We start from the raw sequence: 21,338 nt of genomic DNA, 5'->3' as shown, positions 1-21,338 counted from the left end.
TTAATACAAAGTCAACATTAAAATTTTAAAGCAAAACAAAAATGTAATTTCTTAAAAAAAAATTAATCTAAAACTTTATATAAACTAAACAAAAGTGGAGCGACTAGCGTGTCTCGAGTAAACCCTAATTAAATGGGAGTGTCGAAACTGTGCAGTATTCAGCCATCTACACTCTAAAGCTTTAACTTGTATCAAGTTCTATGGGCTTCGAGCTTCCCCGAAACTGTGCAGTGTTCAGCCTTCTACACTCGAAACTGTGCAGTATTCAGCCAGCCTTCTACACTCTAAAGCTTTAACTTGTATCAAGTTCTATGGGCTTCGAGCTTCCCCGAAACTATGCAGTGTTCCCGAAACTGTGCAGTGTTCAGCCTTCTACACTCTAAGGCTTTAACTTGTATCAAGTTCTATGGGCTTCGAGCTTCCCCTCAAGTAGATACGGTCATCTGTAAGCTTTTCTTTTCGGGCTTCCTCTCAGCTTTCCCTCCCGAGCTTCGCTAGCAGATACTATCTTCTATAGGCTTTCCCTTTCGGACTTCCCTAAAACGTGTCTACTAAAGAGAGATTTCTACGCCCTTATAACAAATGTTTCGTTCTACTCTCCAACCGATGTGGAACTTACATTTATGGTTCTAATAAATTCTTACCCATTCAAAAAAAAAAATTAAAATTTACGAGCCTACTAGAAATAAGATGAAAAGTATGCGTTCCTAAAGTTTCGGGTCCATTCGTCATCTTATTTTCTGGCCATAATCATAAATGAAGCCAGAAAGAAACTCAAAAATAGGAGCCACAAAAAACAGGCTCACAAGGCATTCACAGTCAGGTTTATGTAAAAATGGTGAAGCAACAAAGACAGTAGACACCATGATTTTACAAAAATGATCATCCATGGCCGCCACCAATGGACATAAAAACAGCTCTTTTCAAACAGATGACCAAAAGGGTGTCCGTTAACTTCAATGGGCATCTATTGGAATTGGCTCTGTATCGATGGAATCTCATCATCCATACATAAGGAATTGATGTGGTGTACACGGCGACTGCTTATGCAAAGCCACCAACGCTCGTTCCGAAGAGATCCTCATCACGGTCAGCATTGGACTTGGGAGAACTCACCAAGGTTTTTTCGATGGATTTCTCGAGCTCTTCATCCATCGATATCTCCTGAGAACGGCACGTAAGGCTGCAGAAAGCTTTCTCCCCCCTGCAATGGTCACGAGTTCGTTATTCTCGTAAAAACGAATGCAAGAAACAAGAACAATGTCGATTTTTCTTGTGGCAAACCTGTAAATGTAGATGTCTTTTCCCTCTTCCAGTTTCTCACGACAAGAATGGCAGAAGCTTAAGAAGTCACTTAAGGTATATGAAGTGGCCATATCCATGTTCTTAAGAGGATGGAACAATCCCTCCTTCATTTCATTCTCAGAAGAAGAGCTCAAACAATTACGACTCTCTAAAATGCAGTCACCGTAAATATGAGTAGTTTTCGGGTTCGGACCATGTGAGATCACACAAGTATAATCCTCAGACAACTCAATCTCACTTGCTGAGAGAGGCATCTTAGATCCATTGTCAACAGATACGCCCAAAGAACTCGAACACGGTTTCGCAAGGGGACATTTATTTGAATCTCTAGGTTCTTCAGCTAACCATGGAGAATCAATGCTCTCAGTAGTAGAACTACTACCAAGGCTGTTACCAGTTAAACAAGGACGAGGAGCAAACAACCTATAGGAATCAAACGATCGAGAGTAGTTCCTGAAACGCTCGGATTCTAACGGGGTTTCTCCAATTTCAAAAATCACATTAGAGTTTCCCTGATCAATGGGAGATTTGGTCTTTGATAAAGGGAAAGTTACATAGTTTTTAGGCAAGGATTTAGGTCCTTGAAAAAGAATAGCTCTTGAAGGACGATCCAAGTTGTTCTTAGCGACAATTCGAGGTCTGAAAAGAACGGTCTTACTATCCGATGATCGAAGAACTTTCCCAAATAGTTTATTGTCATCGTCGTTTAAGGAATCTACAATGCTAAGCCCTACTTTACTACAATCCCAGTTCCTTCTATGGCTCTCATTGGATAATGATCTAGGAGATTTAAGAGGGAATACCCAAAAATCAAGAGGAGAAGTGGGACTTTTAGCTGAATCATAATCTAAACCTTTAGGAGATAAGCCAGTAAACATGTGACATCTTTTGAAAATAGAACTAGAACAAGGAACATTCAGCTGATTCATTCGATATTGATCGTTCTGAACCGACCTTGTTCTTTTTCTCAGCATTATTTCGAATTGCCACTCTGAAAAACCAACCCCTGCAAAATCATAGCTTCTTGTTCTGAATCAATGGCATTTGTGTTCATTGACAAATACAAATAGTTTCAGAAATCCACCAGAATCAGCAGAAACCAATGTAAATACAAACATTATTAGTATCTGCTAATTGGTAAGAACACAGTTCATGTAATCAGAAGTACAAGAAAACGAACAGATTGAAACATTTTAGGGATTAGGAACTAAATATAAACGCAGAATCAGATCCAATAGCGAAAGAAACGTTCTCATGAAAAATCTCAAGAACAATCATAATCCAAAGCGCGAAATGTAGAAACATTCGCCTCGATCAACTTCACGTTAGAAATCCCCAATAGTTTGAATCAATAATCGATTGAAATGGACAATACCAGATGAAAAATCTCAAGAACAATCATAGTCCAAAGCTCAAAATGCAGAAACATTCGTCTCGATCAACTTCACATTAGAAATCCCCAATAGTTTGAATCAATAATCGACTGAAATGGACAATACCAGATGAAAAATCATAGTCCAAAGCTCAAAATGCAGAAACATTCGTCTCGATCAACTTCACATTAAAAATCCCCAATAGTTTGAATCAATAATCGACTGAAATGGACAATATCCAGATGAAAAATCTCAAGAACAATCATAAACCAAAGCTCAAAATGCAGAAACAAGTAAAAATCCCCAATAGTTTCAATCGATAATCGGAGAAATCGCAAGAATAGAGACGAAAACGCAATCGGAGGAGAGATTAAACCCGCAAGAGGCGTTCAAAGAACAGAAACCCTCGATTTGTCTAGAGCATTACAGAAACATTTGAAAATCAAAACGGGGGGAAGCCATAAAACAATGAATAGATTGAAGAACAGAGAGGAAATCTTTACCTGGGTTTCGAAATCTGTGTGGAAGAGATTTGAAAGTTGAGTAATGGGATTGTTGTGAAGAGAAAAATCAGTGAATGGAAGGAAGAAAATGGGTATTGGTGTGGCGAACTGTGAAACTTGCGAGCGACTCTTTTCTCTGATTCGGTCTCTAAAAATGGCCTCAAAATCAGTGAAACAGTGAGCTTCTGAAACACACCTCTTTCAGCTCTGTGAGAACGCCACAACTTTACCTCTCTACTAATGCAATGCCGTGCAGTACTGTATGTTGGCAGGGAATTATTTTGTACGGATTTTTCTTCATTTTCCCACTTTTAGTACTTTTATTTTGCAATTCCCCCCCTCCACTTTTTCCTTTTTCCACTTTCTCCCCTTTTCTTTTTACCCCAAAACCCCCCACCAACAAAAGAACAAATAATTTTATAATTTTCTTTCAACCCCTCATTTATTTTAAATTATACTTTTAGTCCTTATATATTTTTAATTTATGTTTTGTAACAATTTAAACCCACCATTAACAAATACCATGTGTAACGGTCCAAGTCACTGGTAACCGATATTGTCCGCTTTTGCGCATTACATATATCAATTAACCTCACGGTTTTAAAATGTGTCTGCTAGGGAGAAGTTTTCATAGTCTTACGAATGTTTTGTTCCTTTCTCCAACTGATGTGGGTTCTCACAATCCACCCCATTGGGAGCCAGCGTCCAGTGCTTTGTTTCCCTCTCCACCCGATGTGGGATCTTACAATCCACCCCTTTAGAGGCTAGCGTCCTGGTTCTGATACCATTTATAACAACAACTCAAGTTCACTGCGGGATTTCACAATCCACCCCATTAAGGGCTAACATCCAGTGCTTTGTTCCCCTCTCCAACCGATGTGGGATCTTACAATCCACCCCCTTGGAAGCCAACGTCCTTACTGACACACCGCTCGATGTCGGGGTCTGATACCATTTGTAACCGCCCAAGCTCACTGTTAGCATATATTGTTCTTTTTGGGTTTTCTCCTTTGAGCTTCTTCTCACGATTTTAAAATGCTTCTTACAGGGACAACTTTCCATACAGTTATAAAGAATGTTTCGTTCCCCTCTCCAACCAATATAGGATCTCACAATCTACCTCTTTCGAGGCTCAGCGTCCTAGCTGGCACTAGTTCCCCTCTCCAACAAACTTACGATCTCACATGTTTTCTCTCTTAAGTTTTCTTCATTAATATTTTTATTATTTTATATCTAATTTGGATATTTTTTAAATCGTCCATAGATCTAAATTTTAATTTTATATTTAATACATAAATTAATTAAAAAAATCAAATATTCATTAAATACATTTTTTATATCTGAATAACTATTAGATGCAAAATATATAATTTTTAAAGTTATATTGTAATTGCTTTAATTTTTTAACATATCTTTGGATTGTTCTCCAAGCAAGAAAATCATGTGTATTTAGATTCCAAATATTTTAAAAATGACTCAATAATTGACGAGCGTTCGTTTGATTTTATTAAATAATTCAATTTTAATAGAATTATATTTGAATTCAATTGGATCCTATTTAGATAAGTCGAAGTAGAACGACAGAAAATTATGATGTTCGAAATTGTCTGAAATTAAATTTTAATACTGGTAATTCAAAATATATATTTTTTCTTAATTTATTAGAAATAAATTTTTAATATATATAATTTAGTTATAAATTTTAATTAAATATTTGAAATAAATAAATAAATATTTTCCCTATTAACATTTTATCTTTATTAAAAATAAAATTTAAATAAACTATCTTTGTTTATTATTTAAAAAGGATGATTAAAATAAAAAAAATATTAATATCCAATTAGAAAAAGATTTGAGTATCTATAAAAATGATTGCTTTATTTACACCTTTTCTTGTGGATTTGAGTATCTAAAATGAGTTATTTTTTAACGTTTTTTTTAATAAATTTATAATTAAAAAGAATATATTTTCTCTCTCCTCTCTCTCTCTCATGCTTTGTAAATAAAATAAATATAGCTATTTTCCAAAAAAAAAAACTTTGAATTGGTCAAACATATTTTTGGATAAATTTTCTATATAATTAAATTTCCAATATTTTACAAAAAAAATAATAATAATAATAATAAATGGTGTATTTTTTTCAAGGATAATTTGTTGATGTATTTTGTATTTTATTTCAAAATTATCTTTAAAATTTTAAAATTTTTAATTTACTCATAATTTAAAAAAAAAATGTAAAAATACTTTACAATTAATCTTGGACGGAAATATTTCATGAAAAATACTTATAAAGTTTAAAAAAACACTTTTTTAATTAAAATTCTTTTAACTCCTTTAAAAAAATACTTTTATAATTAGTATTATATTTAAAAAAATACTTATAAAAGAAATTCAATTTTTTTTTTTACCATTATATATAAATAAAAATGTTCTCTCAACTCATAAATTATTTTTAAAATTTTTAATTACTTTTAAAAAAAGTTTGATTAATTTTTTAAATGTAATACTATTTTTATTATTAACTCTTAACCATGGTTACTATTCGATCTGCCAGGGTTAACTTCCAAGTGCATGGGTAGCAATCCGGTACCTCGATACTATGCTACTCTCTGCCAGTTTAGACTTTGGAAATTTGCTGGTTATGGAGATAAGGCACAGAATAACCATAATTGTATTTATTATAAAAATACATTTAAAATTTTAAATTTGGGAGCATAAGAAATACCTGGTATGGTACACCTCCGGTTCATGATATCTACATTCAACTGTGCTTCGGAGACACAGTCGAAGCACGACCAATGTACTTTTTTCACGACATATTTTGGTCTCGAGTGTTTAGTATTTGAAGAAGTCGTGTCCGTTGTGGAAACGGAGTGACTCGTTAAAAGGAACTGTCCTTCCTCGATATATTTTTTAATAGCTTATGTTAAATTAATACGTGAATCTATTGAAAAATTGTACAAAAAAAATATCGAAGTCTAATTTCATAAAATATTAATTTTAGTATTTTTTTTTGGCCTATCTAAAAAGATTGGTTTTGTTTTAATATTATTTTTTTTTTTTTTTGGAACAAATTATTTCTTTGGATACTTCGTTTCGAAGGAAAAATCGTATCTCAATTTTGCACTTTGGTCCTCCATTTTTCACTTTATTTCTTTTTTTTCCCTTTTTTTCTTCGTCACGTTATGCAAATTGTGCAAATATTTATTTTATTATTTTTTTATACATTTAAATTCATTTTATAGTTTTATTAAATTCAAACCAAATTAAAACAAATATCAATAAAATTTGTATTTATATAAAAACATATCCTTAAATTTTTAAATATTACTATAATATTCCTAAACTTTATACTTTTAAAAAATTTATTAATATCATCCGACTTAAACAATAGATTAAAAAATATCATTATTTTTTAGTACCGTATTTAAAATATATTCTTCCTTCACACTTATAAAACAAAAAATAATAATAAAATTAAATAATATCCTCTATTTACCTCTTATAGATTTTTCTTTTAATTTGTTAATGGATTAATTATTAGTTAATAAATCTGATTTTTTTTTTTTTGTGATAATCATGTACTAAATAGATTTCGGACCGTCTTTGAACATTCAAAACGAATCGTCTGAATTGATTGTCATACCTCCAGCTTAGTCAACGAGACTTATGAGCCTGGGGTTAGTCCATATGTTATTCACCTGACTTGTTTATTGTCCAACCTACGTCGGTTTATGCAAATATATATATGTTTGGCCAGCCAGACAGTTTCGAGGAGTCGGTGTTATCTTAGAATTCGGATCGGTTGTAGAATTGAATAATGAACCAGAACTAGTGATCCAGTTCTTAGTAAAAATAAAATATAGATTTGTTTGATTAAATCCAATTTTATTTTAAGAGAATTACCATTCTAATTAAATCCATAAAATTTATTTTTGAATGAGATCGAACTAATTTTTTTGGGTCACAAAAGCTTTTCGAATATTTGATTTTTTATTTTATTATTATTATTATTATTTATCTTTTGACCTAAGTTTTAGCATTTGATTATTAATCTATGATTTTATATGATTTGAGACGGATTAATCATAAAAATCGTAATTTATTATGAGAAATCATTCCGATAATATAAATTAAATTTTTTTTATTAAAATTTATTCATTATTAATATGATTTAGAGGAACATTAAATCTAGGTCCCATTGGCTTAAAGGGCATTACCTTTACCAAAAAAAATTGCCCTTATTTATAGAGTTAAATATAGAAGAGTCGAGGGTCCATCCATTAATTATTTTTAGTCCGTGAATATTTGAATTTATTATTTTTAACTAAATATTGCCATTTTTTATAAGTTTATATTATCATATATTATTTATTTCTTATTATTTTTTGTCCAAATAATGACATACAGCTGTTTAAACACAAATTATTTCAATACAAATTTATTTATCGGGAATAAATTTATATGATTTTTAAAAAATGGGGTAATAATTTATATATGTATATAGAGAAATTACAATATCAACCTTCATATTTCAAATAAACACTTTTAATTTTTTTCTTTTTTTTTTCTTAAATTTATTTATTTATTTTATATATTTTATACGTTCGTAAAATAAAAAAGTTTTGGAGTTTTGTTGGTGGGAGAACTGGTGGCTTACATGTGATTGAGAATAAATTCTTTTTTTTTTTTCTTTTTATTTATATGGGTCCCACTCGAGTGGGCTCCACTTTTCTCTCTCTCATATAGGTTAAATTAATAAAAATATTTTAAAATTTTTACAATTTATTTAAAAAATTTGAAACATAAAATTTTATTAAAAAATAAATAAAAAATAACCTTCTTGTTAGTTTTGAATAAATAAAAATATCTTATTACTTTTTTTTAAAAAAAATTTAAATATTCTTTTATAAAGTAAATAGTGCTAATATTATTTTAAAATTTTTATTAGTATTTTTAAAATACAGTACTAACGAGGAAGGATATTAATGAAACTTTATGATAAAAGTTTAAATTAGTTTCTATCGAATACTGTTATTAAAGTCTCGTGATATTAATGAAACATTTGTAAATTTATGGATATTTACCCTATATATTTTTATTAATTTAACATAAATTATATATAATATTGATAAAAAAAAATTTAAACAATTCAAATATAATTCAATTAATTAAATATTATATATACAATTTAAATTTAAATTCGGCTAAATTCAATTTGTCCCAAATTTATATTTTCAAAACTATATATTATATGAAATATAAAATATTTATATATATAAATAACGATATGACCCTTCTTGATCAAGCATAATAACACAAATTTAGTTCATATTTATAAAAATTAAAATTTAGTTCTTATAATTTAAAAAATTATAATTTTGTATTATAAATAATCTCAATCAATTAATAAAATATTTGAAAAGAATTCCTAGATAGGGACTATTTGTGAAACTTTTATCTTCTAATGGGGTGGCATTTTGTCGGTGAGCTTGGACAGAGATTTGGTTGCTTTTTTTAATATATAATATATATATTTATTTATTTTAATATATTAGTTTGTTTTTATGTGATTTATTTAATTCTCATAATGTATTAATTTCTAATATTCAATAAAATCAAAAGTTTGGTACATAATTTTATTTTTTAATATTTTAATAAAAAATAGAATTCTTCAAGCTCTAAAAATTTAATTAAATTACATATTTGATTAATAAATGTTTTATCTAAGTTTATGTTAAAAAAAAAATGACTATATATATATAGATGATGTGGCGATCTATTAGCTTATTAGAAGCATTTAGATGGTTTAAATTTCATCGCATGTTCTTAAGACATTAGAGACTAACTTTTCGAGCTTAATCTAATCTCTGGATGTACTTAAGTCTAGTCCTCTGATCACCCGCTCACCATCCTAAGGTGCTCGGTCTATTGAAAAACGTACTGACCTAAGTCATTGTGTAAACCGCTTTAGTTTTAGCGCCTTAAGCTAAACTCGATGTCTCATGCACACTTTGCTAGGGAGATTAAAGCACGGAAATTTCATGTTGCGTTTTCAGGATACTCGAGACTAATCCAATATCTAGGTACACTCAAGTCTAGTCTTCCGATCACTTGCTCACAATCCTTAGATGCTCGATTGATTGAAAACATACTGACCTAAGTCAATGTAAACCACTTTAGCTTTAATGCTATGTATATACTCTGTTAGGGTGATTATCCCGGTCGACTCTAAGATAATATATTTTAAAAAATGAGACAAAAAAAAAAAAAAATTTCCAATGAAAGAAAAAAAACAAAAGTAGAATAAAATCACTAATAAATCCCTTTAGCTTTTTTTTTTTAATAAAAAAAATATTTAAATTATTTATAGAAAGAGAAATGGTTTTCCTCGAGGCTGTCAAAAAGCGTGTTCTTCATCCTCTTACTTTCACACTCTCTTTCTCCCTCTCACCGAATCCTTACACTCCGATTCCGAATCTCAGGTCTCTCCATTTCCGAATTACCCCTTCTTCTTCCGATTCACTTCACTGAGTCAACTCAGTTCAATTTCCAGATTTCTTCCTTGTTTTCTCTTGGCCATCTGAGTTTCTTCTCGATCTTTCTCTCTCAGCTGTTTGTTTGTTCAGTGGTTGGTCTGTTCATTTCATCGCCATTGGCTTTTCTGGTTTGTTTATCGCTAATCTTTCTCTTTTTTGGCGATTGGATTTTCTTCCCTTTTGAGAAGGAGCTACACTGTGGCATGGGTTTAATTCTTGTACTTATTCTATTTGATTTTGGATTTTCTCCGGTTCGATGATTCCCATGGAAATTTCAGTGAAATTTACGAATCTTCGTTTCGTTTGTTTCTTATTGTTTCCCTCTGTTTTTCTTGCTATTGATTTCGTTTTTTAATCGAAGTTTTTGATTCTGGAAATTTTGGTTATTGAGGTGTTAGGGTTTTGTGTTGAAAATGACGGCACCGGTGTCGATTGATGGGAAGGGGAAGGGAAGTATTGAGAATTTGGTGTCTGCTACTAGGTCGTTGAAGGCTAGTTTAGAGAAATCTAGGGATTTAGGGTTTGCGTTGCAGAAAGCTGGGTCGAGATTGGAGGATATTAGCCAAAGATTGCCGACTTTAGAAGCAGCTGTTCGGCCTATTCGTGCTGATAAGGAAGCTCTGGTCGCCGTCGGTGGCCATATAAATCGAGCTGTTGGCCCAGCGGCGGCGGTGCTTAAGGTTTTTGATGCGGTTCATGGCCTTGAAAAGTCTCTGTTATCGGACCCGAGGAATGATCTGCCTGGTTATTTGTCGGTGTTGAAACGTATGGAAGAGGCATTGAGGTTCTTGGGAGATAACTGTGGACTTGCAATCCAGTGGTTGGAGGACATAGTTGAGTATTTGGAAGATAACAATGTTGCTGATGAGAGATACCTTGCGAATTTGAAGAAATCTTTGAAAATTTTGAGGGATTTGCAGAGTGATGAGGATAGAATTCGGCTTGATGGGGGGCTTTTGAATGCTGCTTTAGATAAACTAGAGAACGAGTTTAGGCGTCTTTTAACGGAGCACAGTGTGCCCCTTCCTATGTCGTCTTCCCCGTCGCTCGGTGAGCAGGCGTGCATTGCTCCATCTCCATTGCCTGTGACTGTTATTCAAAAATTGCAGGCTATTCTTGGGAGATTGATTGCTAATAAACGACTTGATAGATGCATATCCATTTACGTCGAAGTTCGTAGTTCTAACGTTAGGGCTAGTTTGCAGGCTCTTGATTTGGATTACTTGGAGATATCGGTTTCCGAGTTCAACGATGTGCAGAGCATTGAAGGGTACATCGCAAAATGGGGAAAGCATTTGGAGTTTGCTGTGAAACACTTGTTTGAAGCTGAGTTCAAGCTTTGTAATGATGTTTTTGAGAGGATTGGATTGGATGTTTGGATGGGCTGCTTTGCAAAGATAGTAACTCAAGCTGGTATTCTTGCATTTCTTCAATTTGGGAAGACTGTAACAGAGAGCAAGAACGATCCTATTAAGCTATTGAAGTTGTTAGATATCTTTGCATCCTTGAACAAACTGAGACTCGACTTTAATCGGCTCTTTGGCGGGGCTGCGTGTTTGGAAATTCAAAACCTGACTCGGGATCTCATTAAGCGGGTTATCGATGGCGTGGCCGAGATTTTCTGGGAACTTCTAGTTCAGGTGGAGTTACAGAGGCAAAACTCTCCACCTTTAGATGGGGCAGTTCCAAGGTTGGTTAGCTTCATTATCGATTACAGTAATAAACTGCTCAGCGACGATTATCGGCCAATCCTGACCCAAGCTCTCGTCATTCACCGAAGTTGGAAGAAGGAAAAGTTCCAAGAGGGTCTTCTTATCGGTGAGGTTACGAATCTTGTTAGAGCCATCGAGCAGAATCTGGACGCTTGGATAAAGGCTTATGAAGATTCTACCTTGTCGAACTTTTTCGCCATGAACAACCATTGGCATCTACATAAGCACCTCAAAGGAACGAAAGTTGGAGAGCTAATGGGAGAGAAAGTAAAGGAACATGAACAGTATAAGGATTACTATGCTGCAGTTTTCTTGAGGGATAGCTGGAGTAAACTTCCTAGCCATTTAAGCAGGGAGGGCTTGATCATGTTCTCGGGTGGGCGCGCTACTGCCCGTGATCTCGTCAAGAAACGTCTTAAGACGTTCAATGAAGCTTTTGAAGACATGTATAAGAAGCAATCAGTCTGGGTTATAACTGACAAAGAATTGAGGGAGAAGACATGCCAGCTTATAGTTCAAACGATCGTGCCTGTTTATCGCAGCTACATGCAGAATTATGGTCCTCTAGTCGAGCAAGACCCGAGTTCGAGTAAGTATGCGAAGTACACCGTGCAGAATCTGGAGAAAATGTTACTGTCCCTTTATCAGCCAAAGCCACTTAGGTTCAGCAGCCTTAAAGTTAGGCAGACTAGTGGGAAATTCAGCAATGGCGCAGCCGATCATCGTCGTTCCAACTCCATGGTTATGTAACCATCCAACCACCATTTTTGTGCTGTGTATACCCCGGGAAGAAGCCACATCGATGGATGATCAAATTCGACTCCTGTATCCCGAATTGCTAGACACCTCGAACCGTTTCATACAATCACTTCATTTGATGCAAAGGAGAAAAGCTTTTCTATACGGTGTCATCGTCATCTAATGCTTTTCCCCGAAGAATCGTCGATGGGGCGTCTAAAATCATTCTCTAGCCGCAACGGGGAATGAAATACTGGCTCCATAGCTCACGAGGATTCTGCATCTGGCTTTGTGAGCTGAATGAAAAACAACCTCAGACAGCCATGATAGATGATCAGGTTTGTAGATGATACTTTAAAATATACTTATTGGTATTCCATTTCCTTTCACTCATTGATTAATCAAGCCAGATGAGCGTCAGCAATAGTCTTATCTGCTTGTGATGATGCCTCATGATTCTTTCTTTTCTGTCTGTTCTTTTTCTGGATAATGAGAATAGTTAGCCATTGTCCTTAATTCATTGATTGTGATACCGGAAGTTCATAGCATATCATGATTGAGTGTTGTGTGCTTATTGTTTTTGATAGTAAGATTTGGTTAAACTCTGTCCTAAACTTTTGTAACGAGCCATCTTGACGGCCATGCTTAAAAGATAAGCTAGCAAACCCTTAACCGTTCCCTGCATAGTAACATAACATATCATCCATGGTTAAAGATAAGCTAGCAAACTCTTAACCGTTTCTGACATAGTAACATAGCATATGATCCACGGTTAAAGATAAGTTAGCAAATCCTTAACCGTTCCCTGTATAGTAACATAATATATCATCTACGCTTAAAGATAAGCTAGCAAACCCTTAGTCGTTCTTGCATAGTAACATAATATATCATCCACGATTAAAAATTAGTTAGGAAACCTTTAACCGTTCCCTACATAGTAACATAACAACATACCATCCACGGTTAAAGATAAGCTAGCAAACTCTTAACTGTTCCTTGCATAGTAACATAACAGATCATCTACACTTAAAGACAAGCCATCAAACTCTTAACCGTTCCCTGTATAGTAACATAACATACCATCCACGCTTAAAGATAAGCTAGCAAACTCTTAACTGTCCCCGGCATAGTAACATAACATATCATCTACGCTTAAAGATAAGCTAGTAAACTCTTAACCATTCCCTGCATAGTAACATATCATATCATCTCGTGGCTCATAGGCAGGGTGTGACAGAACTAAATCACGAATCCTATTCTCCAATCGCCTAATTATTCATCCAAATTCAATTCCAAAACGACTCGTTTCAACCAAAATTTAGCATTCAATGACTTTCAAAGGTACGTTCGAAACATAGTCATAAACGAATTTCTATCTCCCCACATATGGGGAAATGGTTTTGCCTTTGAAATGTTCTAAAAGATTGAAGCATTTGGGGCCAGTCTCTTTCATTGACCAACTTTTTTTTACCAATCAAAATTTGTTCCCTTACTTTGTTTATCCTTACCCTACGGTGATTCTCCAAAAAGAACCAACCAATTGAAAATTTGCAAGTGCTTCCTTTGAATCTTTGTCGGCCACCTACCAAAAAGAACAGCCTCCACCATAGAATTTTTCGAACCATTTCTTGGTCTTTCCATTTTATAATTATTTTGATATTTCTTCATTAAATAATCAAACTTTAACTTATATTAAATAAGCATTAAGATTTAATCAATCGATTAGACCTAATTTCATATCCAATTATCGTCTATCCTATCAATTAGCCGATTAGAGCCAACTTGAGCCAACCCGAGCGTTGCTTGCTGGTTAAGACATCTTTAACCAACTAATTGAATTTCGCGAATTATGTTTAAATTTATAATTTTAAAAAATATTTTATCCCCGAAAAAAATGATTAATTTGAAGAATATTTATAAATAGGGTCTGAAGAATAAATGGACGTCCCCGCCCATACAAGGAAGGGGTGTGAGAGTCTCTTTGAGGGCTCCATGACGACTATTTTGTTCAACAAACAACGCTCAAGAAGATTTTTCCGGGCCCCTTTTAGATTCTCTCTAATATCTTAACTTATTCTTCAATCTTTCTTTTTCTTTTCGTTTTAGTCCTCTTAAAACTTGTAATCACAAGTAATTCTCGGTTAGATGACCTTCTGAAAATTTCCCTACGAAACATGTGAGTAAAGACAAAATACATTGAATCGACACATGTCCTATGTCGACCTATAAGGTCATCTTGAAAGGACACGAGTTAATTTATAGGGACGATCTCCATTCTTAGAACCACTGAATAAGTAACGTGACCATAATAGAGAAAGAGACATCATAAAAATACTCGAGTTAGTCAGTATGGATAGATTTTGCTCTTAAAAGCACTAATTGAATCGTAGTCGTGAAGGTTACACGATATTATAAACAAAAAAAAATATATAGAAAGACACAAAATCTTATCTTCTAGAATTTGACTCAAATTAATATTTAATTCAATATGAAATTCTTTTAAAATAAAAATCAGTGGCAAAAGTAGATTTGATTATTATACCCATAGAATAATTAAAAAAAGAAAAAAAAAGAAAAAAGAAAAAATGACAAATATTAGTGGATAAGCATTCTTCAACTTTAATTATCTAATTATCTTTTATTTTAAATTAATAAAAATATCTTAAAACTTTTTATTTATCTAAAAAAATATATTATTACGAGGATAAGTATAATTTTTTTAAATAATTAAAAAATAATCTGTCGGACTTTTATAGATTTATTTGATATAAAATTAAAAATTTATAAGTTTTTTAGGCAATTTTTAAAATTTAGAGACGATTTAATTTTTTTTTTTTAAATTGTTAATTTTTTTAATATTAATAAAGAGTAGATTTAAAAGCTTCTCTAATTAAGTGATAAAATTAAAAAGGAAAATAAAAAACAAAAAGGAATTAAATTTCAATTTAAATGTTTATTTATTGAATAGGATTAGGCTATAATTATATTCCTATTTAAATCGATACGGATATTAATTCGAATTTCATTTGAATTAAAAAAAGGAATAAAAAAAAAAGATTACTTAAATATATCAACAAAGTGGGACCCTTTTTTATTTTATCCAATTAAAGCAAACACGATAACGTTTTTTCTTGGGCCCCTCTTTGCCACGTCATCTTGAACCAGTCAAAATCCATTCCGGTTTAATACGGCACCGTTTTGGTGTGTGTTTGTGTGTTTTTTTTTTTTGCTAAATTAATAAATAATAAAAAAATACTCCAAAACTATATATTTTCTACCTAAAATTTTAATTTTAATTTTTAAATATACTCTTACTTTATGGACGAAGAATTATATTTTATTTAAAAAATATTTTAATTTTAATTAATATTTACAAAAATTTAAAAATATCCTTATTTTTAATATATAAATGAAACCATAATTATTAAGTTAAAAAAAAAACTTTCAAAAATAAAATTAATACCACTAATTTTATTCAAATTTATATTTTCATATTATTAAAAAAATTAATAAAAAAATTGAATTACTTATAAAAATTGTGGATGTCTATTATTATTATTATTATTTTATTAATATAATATTAGAAATATGAGGGTTTATCATTATACTTATGGTATTTGATTTTGTTTATAATGCATTAAGTTAATTTAAAAATATTAAATAATTGTTAAATTACAAGTTTCTCCTTGAAGTTAATTATGTTAAAAAAAAAAATTATTTAGTATATTTTTTGTTTTAAATATATAAAGTAAAATTTTGAATTATTAATTTATTATACCAAAAAAATTAAAAAATCCAATAAAATTATATTGGCCAACTTGTAATTGAAGCATAATTAAAATTGAGGGCAAATAGTATTTTTAAAATTATTATTTGTTTTTTAATATTTGAAATTAATAATAATAATAATAATCAGTTGCTTCCTTTCTCGGAGCTCTTTCTTTTATGGATCGCATTTTCCCCTTCCACTCTGTTCATCTTTCTTTCTCGCTCTGTTAGGGCCATCACTATCCCTTTGCCCAACGTTTTCCGACAGCGAAGTCTTCGCCGGCGAGCGCTAGAAGAAGGCCTCTCCGCCGCTTCCACTTCCGTAAGATTCTCTATCTTCGCCGTCATGGAGGTTCTCATCGGTCCTCCCTCTTTCACCATCCAGGTTGCCTCTTCTTCGCCTTTTGTCAGAGATCGGACCGCTGCTTCTCCGCTCCCGCCGCCGCTGGACCATGCTCTTGATTCGCCTTGGAACTGTTTCAATTCTTTCCGAACTTACGCTGTCCGTAAAGCTCCGGAGGATGAAATCGATTACCGTTCTGATTCCTCTTCCTCGATCGGAGTTCCTGATGGTGATGAGAGCGAGGATGAGAGCATTTCGTCCACTGGTGGAGATCAAGAGGAGGAGGTTCGGAGTAAACTGGATTCAGGATTCGTGTCTCTCGGATCGTTGGAAGAGTCTCTTCCGATTAAGTGAGTCCGAATTTAATTTTACCGTTTCTTTGCGTTTCCTTCCTTTGTTGTTTGATCGATTAATTGATGGAGATAACTTCAATCACTCGATTCGATTAAAATGCTAAAAGACGTTTTCGTCTTCAATCTGCTGGTCTCAATTTGAGTTTCATTGCATTTGTAAATCAGGAGAGGCTTATCGAGTCACTTTTCTGGAAAATTGAAATCGTTTGCGAATCTAGCAGAGGCGAAATCAGTAAAAGACATTGTGAAACCTGAAAACTCTTTCAATAAGAGAAGAAGAATTTTGATTGCGTCAAAATTGGCTAAGAAATCGTCGTTCTACACCTGGCCGAACCCTAAGTCGATGCCTCTGTTAGCGCTCAGAGAAGTAGATGATGATGATGATGATGATGGCGACGAAGAAGAAAAAAAATCACCTGCTTCATATTCTTCAGAAGATAATGAAGATGAAGATGAAGAACTGAAAATAAAAAGAGTTTCAGATTTTCATCGAAGACGGTTTATGAGCTTCAAGTCGAGATGCTTTTCTCTGGCGGATCTGCAACAGCGGCACCATGATCAACCACAAGAACATTAATCCGTAGCCTTAGCTTCTTCTTCTTCTTCTTCTTTTTTCTTTCTTTTTTTTTTTGGTTATTTGTTTTTTTTTCTTTCTTAATTTTATTTTCTCCTATTATATTGTAATTTGCACACACCTATCCAATATAAATAAAAAGGTTTTTTTTTTTTTTTTTTTTTTCAATCTTAATTTCAGTATATTTTCCTAGGGATAAAATAGAGCAAAAATAAATATTTATCCTTCCTTTTAATTTTTTTTTATTTTTTTTTTGTTTAGGTTAGTTCCATTGATTTATACAAAATTTATTAATACTTATATTTATTTATATATTGAAAATTTATTTTTTCGCATGTTAAAAAAAATATTTTTCAAATTCTTCCGGAATAAATAATAAAAAATAATTATAAAAGTAAATAAATATATGTATATATAATTATGTGATTTGATTCAACTCCATTTAAAGAAATTCACGACCAACTCAATTCATATAAATTTTTATTTATTTTAATCCAACCTAACTAAAATATGTTCGTAACCTAACCCAAACTGCATAGGTTGAGTTGGACTGATCGTTTGATTTAGATTCAACTCCATCTAATTTTAAGGAAACTCACGACCAACTCAATTCATAGAAATTTTCATTTATTTTAATCCAACCTAACCAAAATATGTTCGTAACCTAACCCAAACTGCATAGGTTGAGTTGGGTTGATCGAATTTTTTAAATATCTCTAATTTTCTTCAACTTTAAAAATGACTACTAAATTTATGATCAATGGTATCTAAAACTCATTGGTCAGATGTCATAACCCAGTCAGTTAAGTCATGCTTACTCCGATAAATGATTTTACAGGACAAAGTATCCCGTAAAATGTCAAAGAAAAAAATTTCTTGACTCGATCTTAATCTTTATCGATACTTTCTATTTCTTCTAGAAAATAAATAAATAAATAAATAGAACGAGTAATCAACATCAATAGGTGTCAAATCCACCCGAGGAATTCAATAAAAAGTTTGAATATTGTTCTTCTTTTATTAGGTATTGATTTGAAACTTTGGGACCAAAAGATAAGATAAGATAATTTCAATTTTGATTTGTTGGAAATTTGGGGTTTTTTTTTCAATTATGTTTGTTTGTTGGGGGGAAAAATAATAAATTAAAACTTACGTCCTAAAATAATTGAGCAATGACTTGGAGATAAATGACGTGGATATTTGATCATAAAAAAAATGGAATAAGCTATAAATTAATTAATATTTAGAGTTTTGTAGTGTTGGAATTAATTAATTAATTAATAATACCGTGTAATTAAAGAAAATAGTTAAAATAAAACCTTTTTTAAAAAAATGCATAATAAACAAGTACACGTATGCTAATATCCCTTCTATAATTATGACGTCATAAATACTTTGGGTCTCATTTGGGCCTGGGTATAAAGGCTAGTCCACCATTTAGGCCCAAAAGGCCCAATAGATTTTTTGGACTGACGGCTTCATTTGCTTCTTGTGTGTGAAGATATCATGGCATCGGTAATTTCAGCATCTCGATTTACATTCTCCATTTCGAATTCCTTGAGGCTCTGTTGGAACGCTAGGGTTTGGCTACCTTCTTCAATTTGTCTCCGCTCTTGGAATTGGAATTCCATTTCGTTTAGCTCGGCTTCTATGAGTGAATCTGGTGAAAGTAATTCTGTTCTTCCACTGGACGACGGCGGAGCGAAGGCGGAGGAGGCCGCCGATGTTTTGGTTCAGTACGTGGTGCTACGGAGAGATCTGATCGATTCGTGGCCGCTCGGAAGTGTTGTGACTCAGGGATGCCATGCTTCAGTCTCCGCCATTTGGTTGAATAAAGACGATCCTCACACTTCGGAGTACTGTAGTCCCCAAAATATCGATTCTATGCACAAGGTTAGCCGAAGATTTATTTTCAACGGTAGTACATTGAACTTGAACAATGCAGTATGCGTCCATAGTCTTGATTCTTGTTTGCTGAAGTGCTGAAATTTTTCTTTATTGGTGCTCTGCTCTGTTAAGTCTGTTCTGAAGGTTGACAGATGAAACATTTTTCAGCAATTTGGAACTTCCGTGCTCGGTTGTAGTCGGGGAAGAACACTTTGTCTCTGATCTTCAATATTTCTTTCGTCACGTGTCTAGCATTTTAGGACAATGGTCTATTTTTTTCCGTCTGAGGAAATTCTCAACTCTGAATCCATTTTGCTTGTATGGAGCTGAATATTTTCATTTTTCCACCTAATGTTCATATAGTTTTTAAGAATCTCCACCATAGTCGGAGATCAAGGAGGGCTCATTACTTTCGTATCTCTGCTAGTTCATTTTCTTTTAGTTTTATTTAGTTTTGAAGTGTTCTACATGGTTAACCGCCATTTTGCATGGCAGCCCGTTTAACCAGCTCCATTTTAATTCCAAGTCTTTTCGTTTCAAGTTTTCAAAACGATTGAACTACCAAAATGGACTTTGGAAAATTCCTTGCGTTTCAGGTTACCATCTTGTGCAAATTAATTTGAAATTACCGGTGTTCTATATTTGATTGATCCCTTATGCCGCTCTGGACTTTTTGATCTCTGAAGTGGGAATTATCATGCTGACTTTATTTCACTTTTTCTTTATGTAGGTTACTCTCGAGGTGAAGGGAGAAACCCAGATCGTTAACTTATCAGAGAAACTTAAAGCAAATTCAATCGTCCATAAACTGTGGGTAGAACAGCCAGAGAACATTCCAACATGTCTTGCCTCAAAGCCCTACCCCAAATCAGTTGTATCACCATTTTTTAAAAAGCTGAAACTCTGTAAGTGATGGAGTATTAAATTTTAAGGATTGATGGGCAATAATTTCCTTTTCAACGACCCTCCCCTACCCAAAAAAGTGAGAGAGAAGAACGGCTTTCGTGAATTCGACGTTAAAAGGGCTGCTGATTATTTTTATGCACCTCTTCTAGTTCATGTTAAACTCTGAATAATTCATTCTACGTTTTGAATCCAGAACTGCAATCTATTTCTATAGAGATCATGCAGCATACACAGTAGTTCGTAATCATAAAAGAGACGTGGAGAAAGGTCAAAATTCTCTAGCAATCTCAAGGTATGTATATCAGTATATCTATTTTTAAGATAGTAGGAGATTATTACACAAACACTGATCATAATCTCAAAACGAAGATAAGATGGGTCACCCCCATCTTAACTTCAAAGATCATGGAAAAGAACAAATCTGTAAGATAACAGTGTTTCTACTGCATAACAAGCTCTCTGTTGCAGCTGTTGCAATTGAACTTGCGTTTACTTTTCCAGTAGAGAGGGAGGAAACAGAACCTCCATTTGGTTTCTACGTCGGTGGCCTGGATCGTGCCTCCGCAGTAGGGACATGCCCCCGGAGCTGGCTGCCTCGACAGGATCCTCTGGTCCTCATCGCACACAAACACCAAACACATCTCTTCTTCTCCTTTGTGTTCTTGCTTTCTGATCCCCTGCTTTTGGGTCTTGGGTGAAAAGTCCGGTTGGGAAATTAGTGGTGGACTTCGAAGATCAGAGAGATGGATTTATAGAGAGAGAGAGAGAGAGAGAGAGAGAGAGAGAGAGAGAGAGAGAGAGAGAGAGAGAGAGAGAGAGAGAGAGAGAGAGAGAGAGAGAAGGAAGGAAAGAAAGTTCATGGAATTTGAGAGTTAAAGACCCACTCGTAAAAGAAGAAGAAAAGTAATGTCTTGAAGAAAAGAAAGTTCAAACGGGGACTTTTATACCCTCTTGAGAAGAAATTGGGGCTCATTTCCTCATTTCCTCGTAGGTGACACAAATGAAATCGCTTCCTTGACCGCCCATCTTATGAGTCCATTCCTGTCTTGTCGGTTTGTTGTACTATTCTGTATGAAGGACGTTCGGGAGATGGGAGGGCCCATCATAAGGGAACTTTTCTTTTCATGATAGGTGAAGGTAGAGTGGGAGCTACGTATGTCCAGGGTGTTCAAGAGACAATAATTCGTTTGGACTTTTGACCAAACCTTTCCGCTTCTTCGAGTTCATTGAATTGCTTTAGGTAATTTAATTGGTTTATTAGGTAGCAATGGGGATTAGTAGTGTGCAACCATTTCAAAATTTGCTCAAACCCAAACCAAAAAAAAAAAAAAAAAAA

At 33.2% G+C, this 21,338-nt stretch overlaps 5 protein-coding genes across 6 annotated transcripts in view; 3 read left to right on the top strand and 2 right to left on the bottom strand.

Moving 5' to 3' along the window:
- Window positions 1-694: 694 nt before the first annotated feature.
- On the bottom strand, window positions 695-3,443 carry LOC111454706. Its single transcript, XM_023096222.1, has 4 exons — window positions 3,182-3,443; window positions 1,285-2,334; window positions 1,030-1,204; window positions 695-968 (listed from the first exon to the last, which is right to left on the bottom strand). The coding sequence occupies exons 2-3, from the start codon at window positions 2,277-2,279 to the stop codon at window positions 1,045-1,047; spliced, it is 1,155 nt and encodes a 384-aa protein (XP_022951990.1). The 5' UTR covers window positions 2,280-2,334; window positions 3,182-3,443; the 3' UTR covers window positions 695-968; window positions 1,030-1,044.
- Window positions 3,444-9,578: 6,135 nt separating this feature from the next.
- LOC111454308 (exocyst complex component EXO70A1-like) lies at window positions 9,579-12,719 on the top strand. Its single transcript, XM_023095746.1, has one exon. The coding sequence runs from the start codon at window positions 10,135-10,137 to the stop codon at window positions 12,181-12,183; it is 2,049 nt and encodes a 682-aa protein (XP_022951514.1). The 5' UTR covers window positions 9,579-10,134; the 3' UTR covers window positions 12,184-12,719.
- A 3,376-nt stretch (window positions 12,720-16,095) lies between these two features.
- LOC111454311 lies at window positions 16,096-17,366 on the top strand. Its single transcript, XM_023095751.1, has 2 exons — window positions 16,096-16,632; window positions 16,801-17,366. Exons 1-2 carry the CDS (start codon window positions 16,286-16,288, stop codon window positions 17,210-17,212), a joined length of 759 nt encoding a protein of 252 aa, XP_022951519.1. The 5' UTR covers window positions 16,096-16,285; the 3' UTR covers window positions 17,213-17,366.
- A 1,334-nt stretch (window positions 17,367-18,700) lies between these two features.
- The window catches only part of LOC111454312 (putative peptidyl-tRNA hydrolase PTRHD1), a 4,048-nt gene continuing 1,410 nt past the window's right edge, over window positions 18,701-21,338 (top strand). Inside the window, exons 1-3 of one of the 2 annotated variants that reach the window (XM_023095753.1) lie at window positions 18,701-19,102; window positions 19,827-20,001; window positions 20,196-20,294. In XM_023095753.1, coding sequence (XP_022951521.1) covers window positions 18,716-19,102; window positions 19,827-20,001; window positions 20,196-20,197 — 564 coding nt within the window. In that variant the 5' untranslated portion in view covers window positions 18,701-18,715 and the 3' untranslated portion in view covers window positions 20,198-20,294. Of the gene's footprint in view, window positions 19,103-19,826; window positions 20,295-21,338 lie in introns of both variants that reach the window. The other variant, XM_023095752.1, reaches the window with a different exon arrangement.
- LOC111454313 lies at window positions 20,277-20,826 on the bottom strand. Its single transcript, XM_023095754.1, has one exon. It carries the CDS (start codon window positions 20,641-20,643, stop codon window positions 20,443-20,445), a length of 201 nt encoding a protein of 66 aa, XP_022951522.1. The 5' UTR covers window positions 20,644-20,826; the 3' UTR covers window positions 20,277-20,442.

This window comes from Cucurbita moschata, unplaced genomic scaffold (genome assembly GCF_002738365.1).
Source record: "Cucurbita moschata cultivar Rifu unplaced genomic scaffold, Cmos_1.0 Cmo_Scf00016, whole genome shotgun sequence".
In the NCBI taxonomy this organism is placed as follows: domain Eukaryota; kingdom Viridiplantae; phylum Streptophyta; class Magnoliopsida; order Cucurbitales; family Cucurbitaceae; genus Cucurbita; species Cucurbita moschata.
The sequence above is the reverse complement of the archived record's forward strand: the minus strand, read 5'-3'. Positions and strand labels throughout refer to the sequence as shown.

Coding starts and splice junctions, on each gene's coding strand:
- LOC111454706 (XM_023096222.1), bottom strand. CDS start 2,279: ATGCTGAGAAAAAGAACAAGGTCGGTTCAGAACGATCAATATCGAATG. Junction 1,205..1,284: donor AAAGACATCTACATTTACAG/GTTTGCCACAAG, acceptor TGACCATTGCAG/GGGGGAGAAAGCTTTCTGCA.
- LOC111454308 (XM_023095746.1), top strand. CDS start 10,135: ATGACGGCACCGGTGTCGATTGATGGGAAGGGGAAGGGAAGTATTGAG.
- LOC111454311 (XM_023095751.1), top strand. CDS start 16,286: ATGGAGGTTCTCATCGGTCCTCCCTCTTTCACCATCCAGGTTGCCTCT. Junction 16,633..16,800: donor GAAGAGTCTCTTCCGATTAA/GTGAGTCCGAAT, acceptor TTTGTAAATCAG/GAGAGGCTTATCGAGTCACT.
- LOC111454313 (XM_023095754.1), bottom strand. CDS start 20,643: ATGTGTTTGGTGTTTGTGTGCGATGAGGACCAGAGGATCCTGTCGAGG.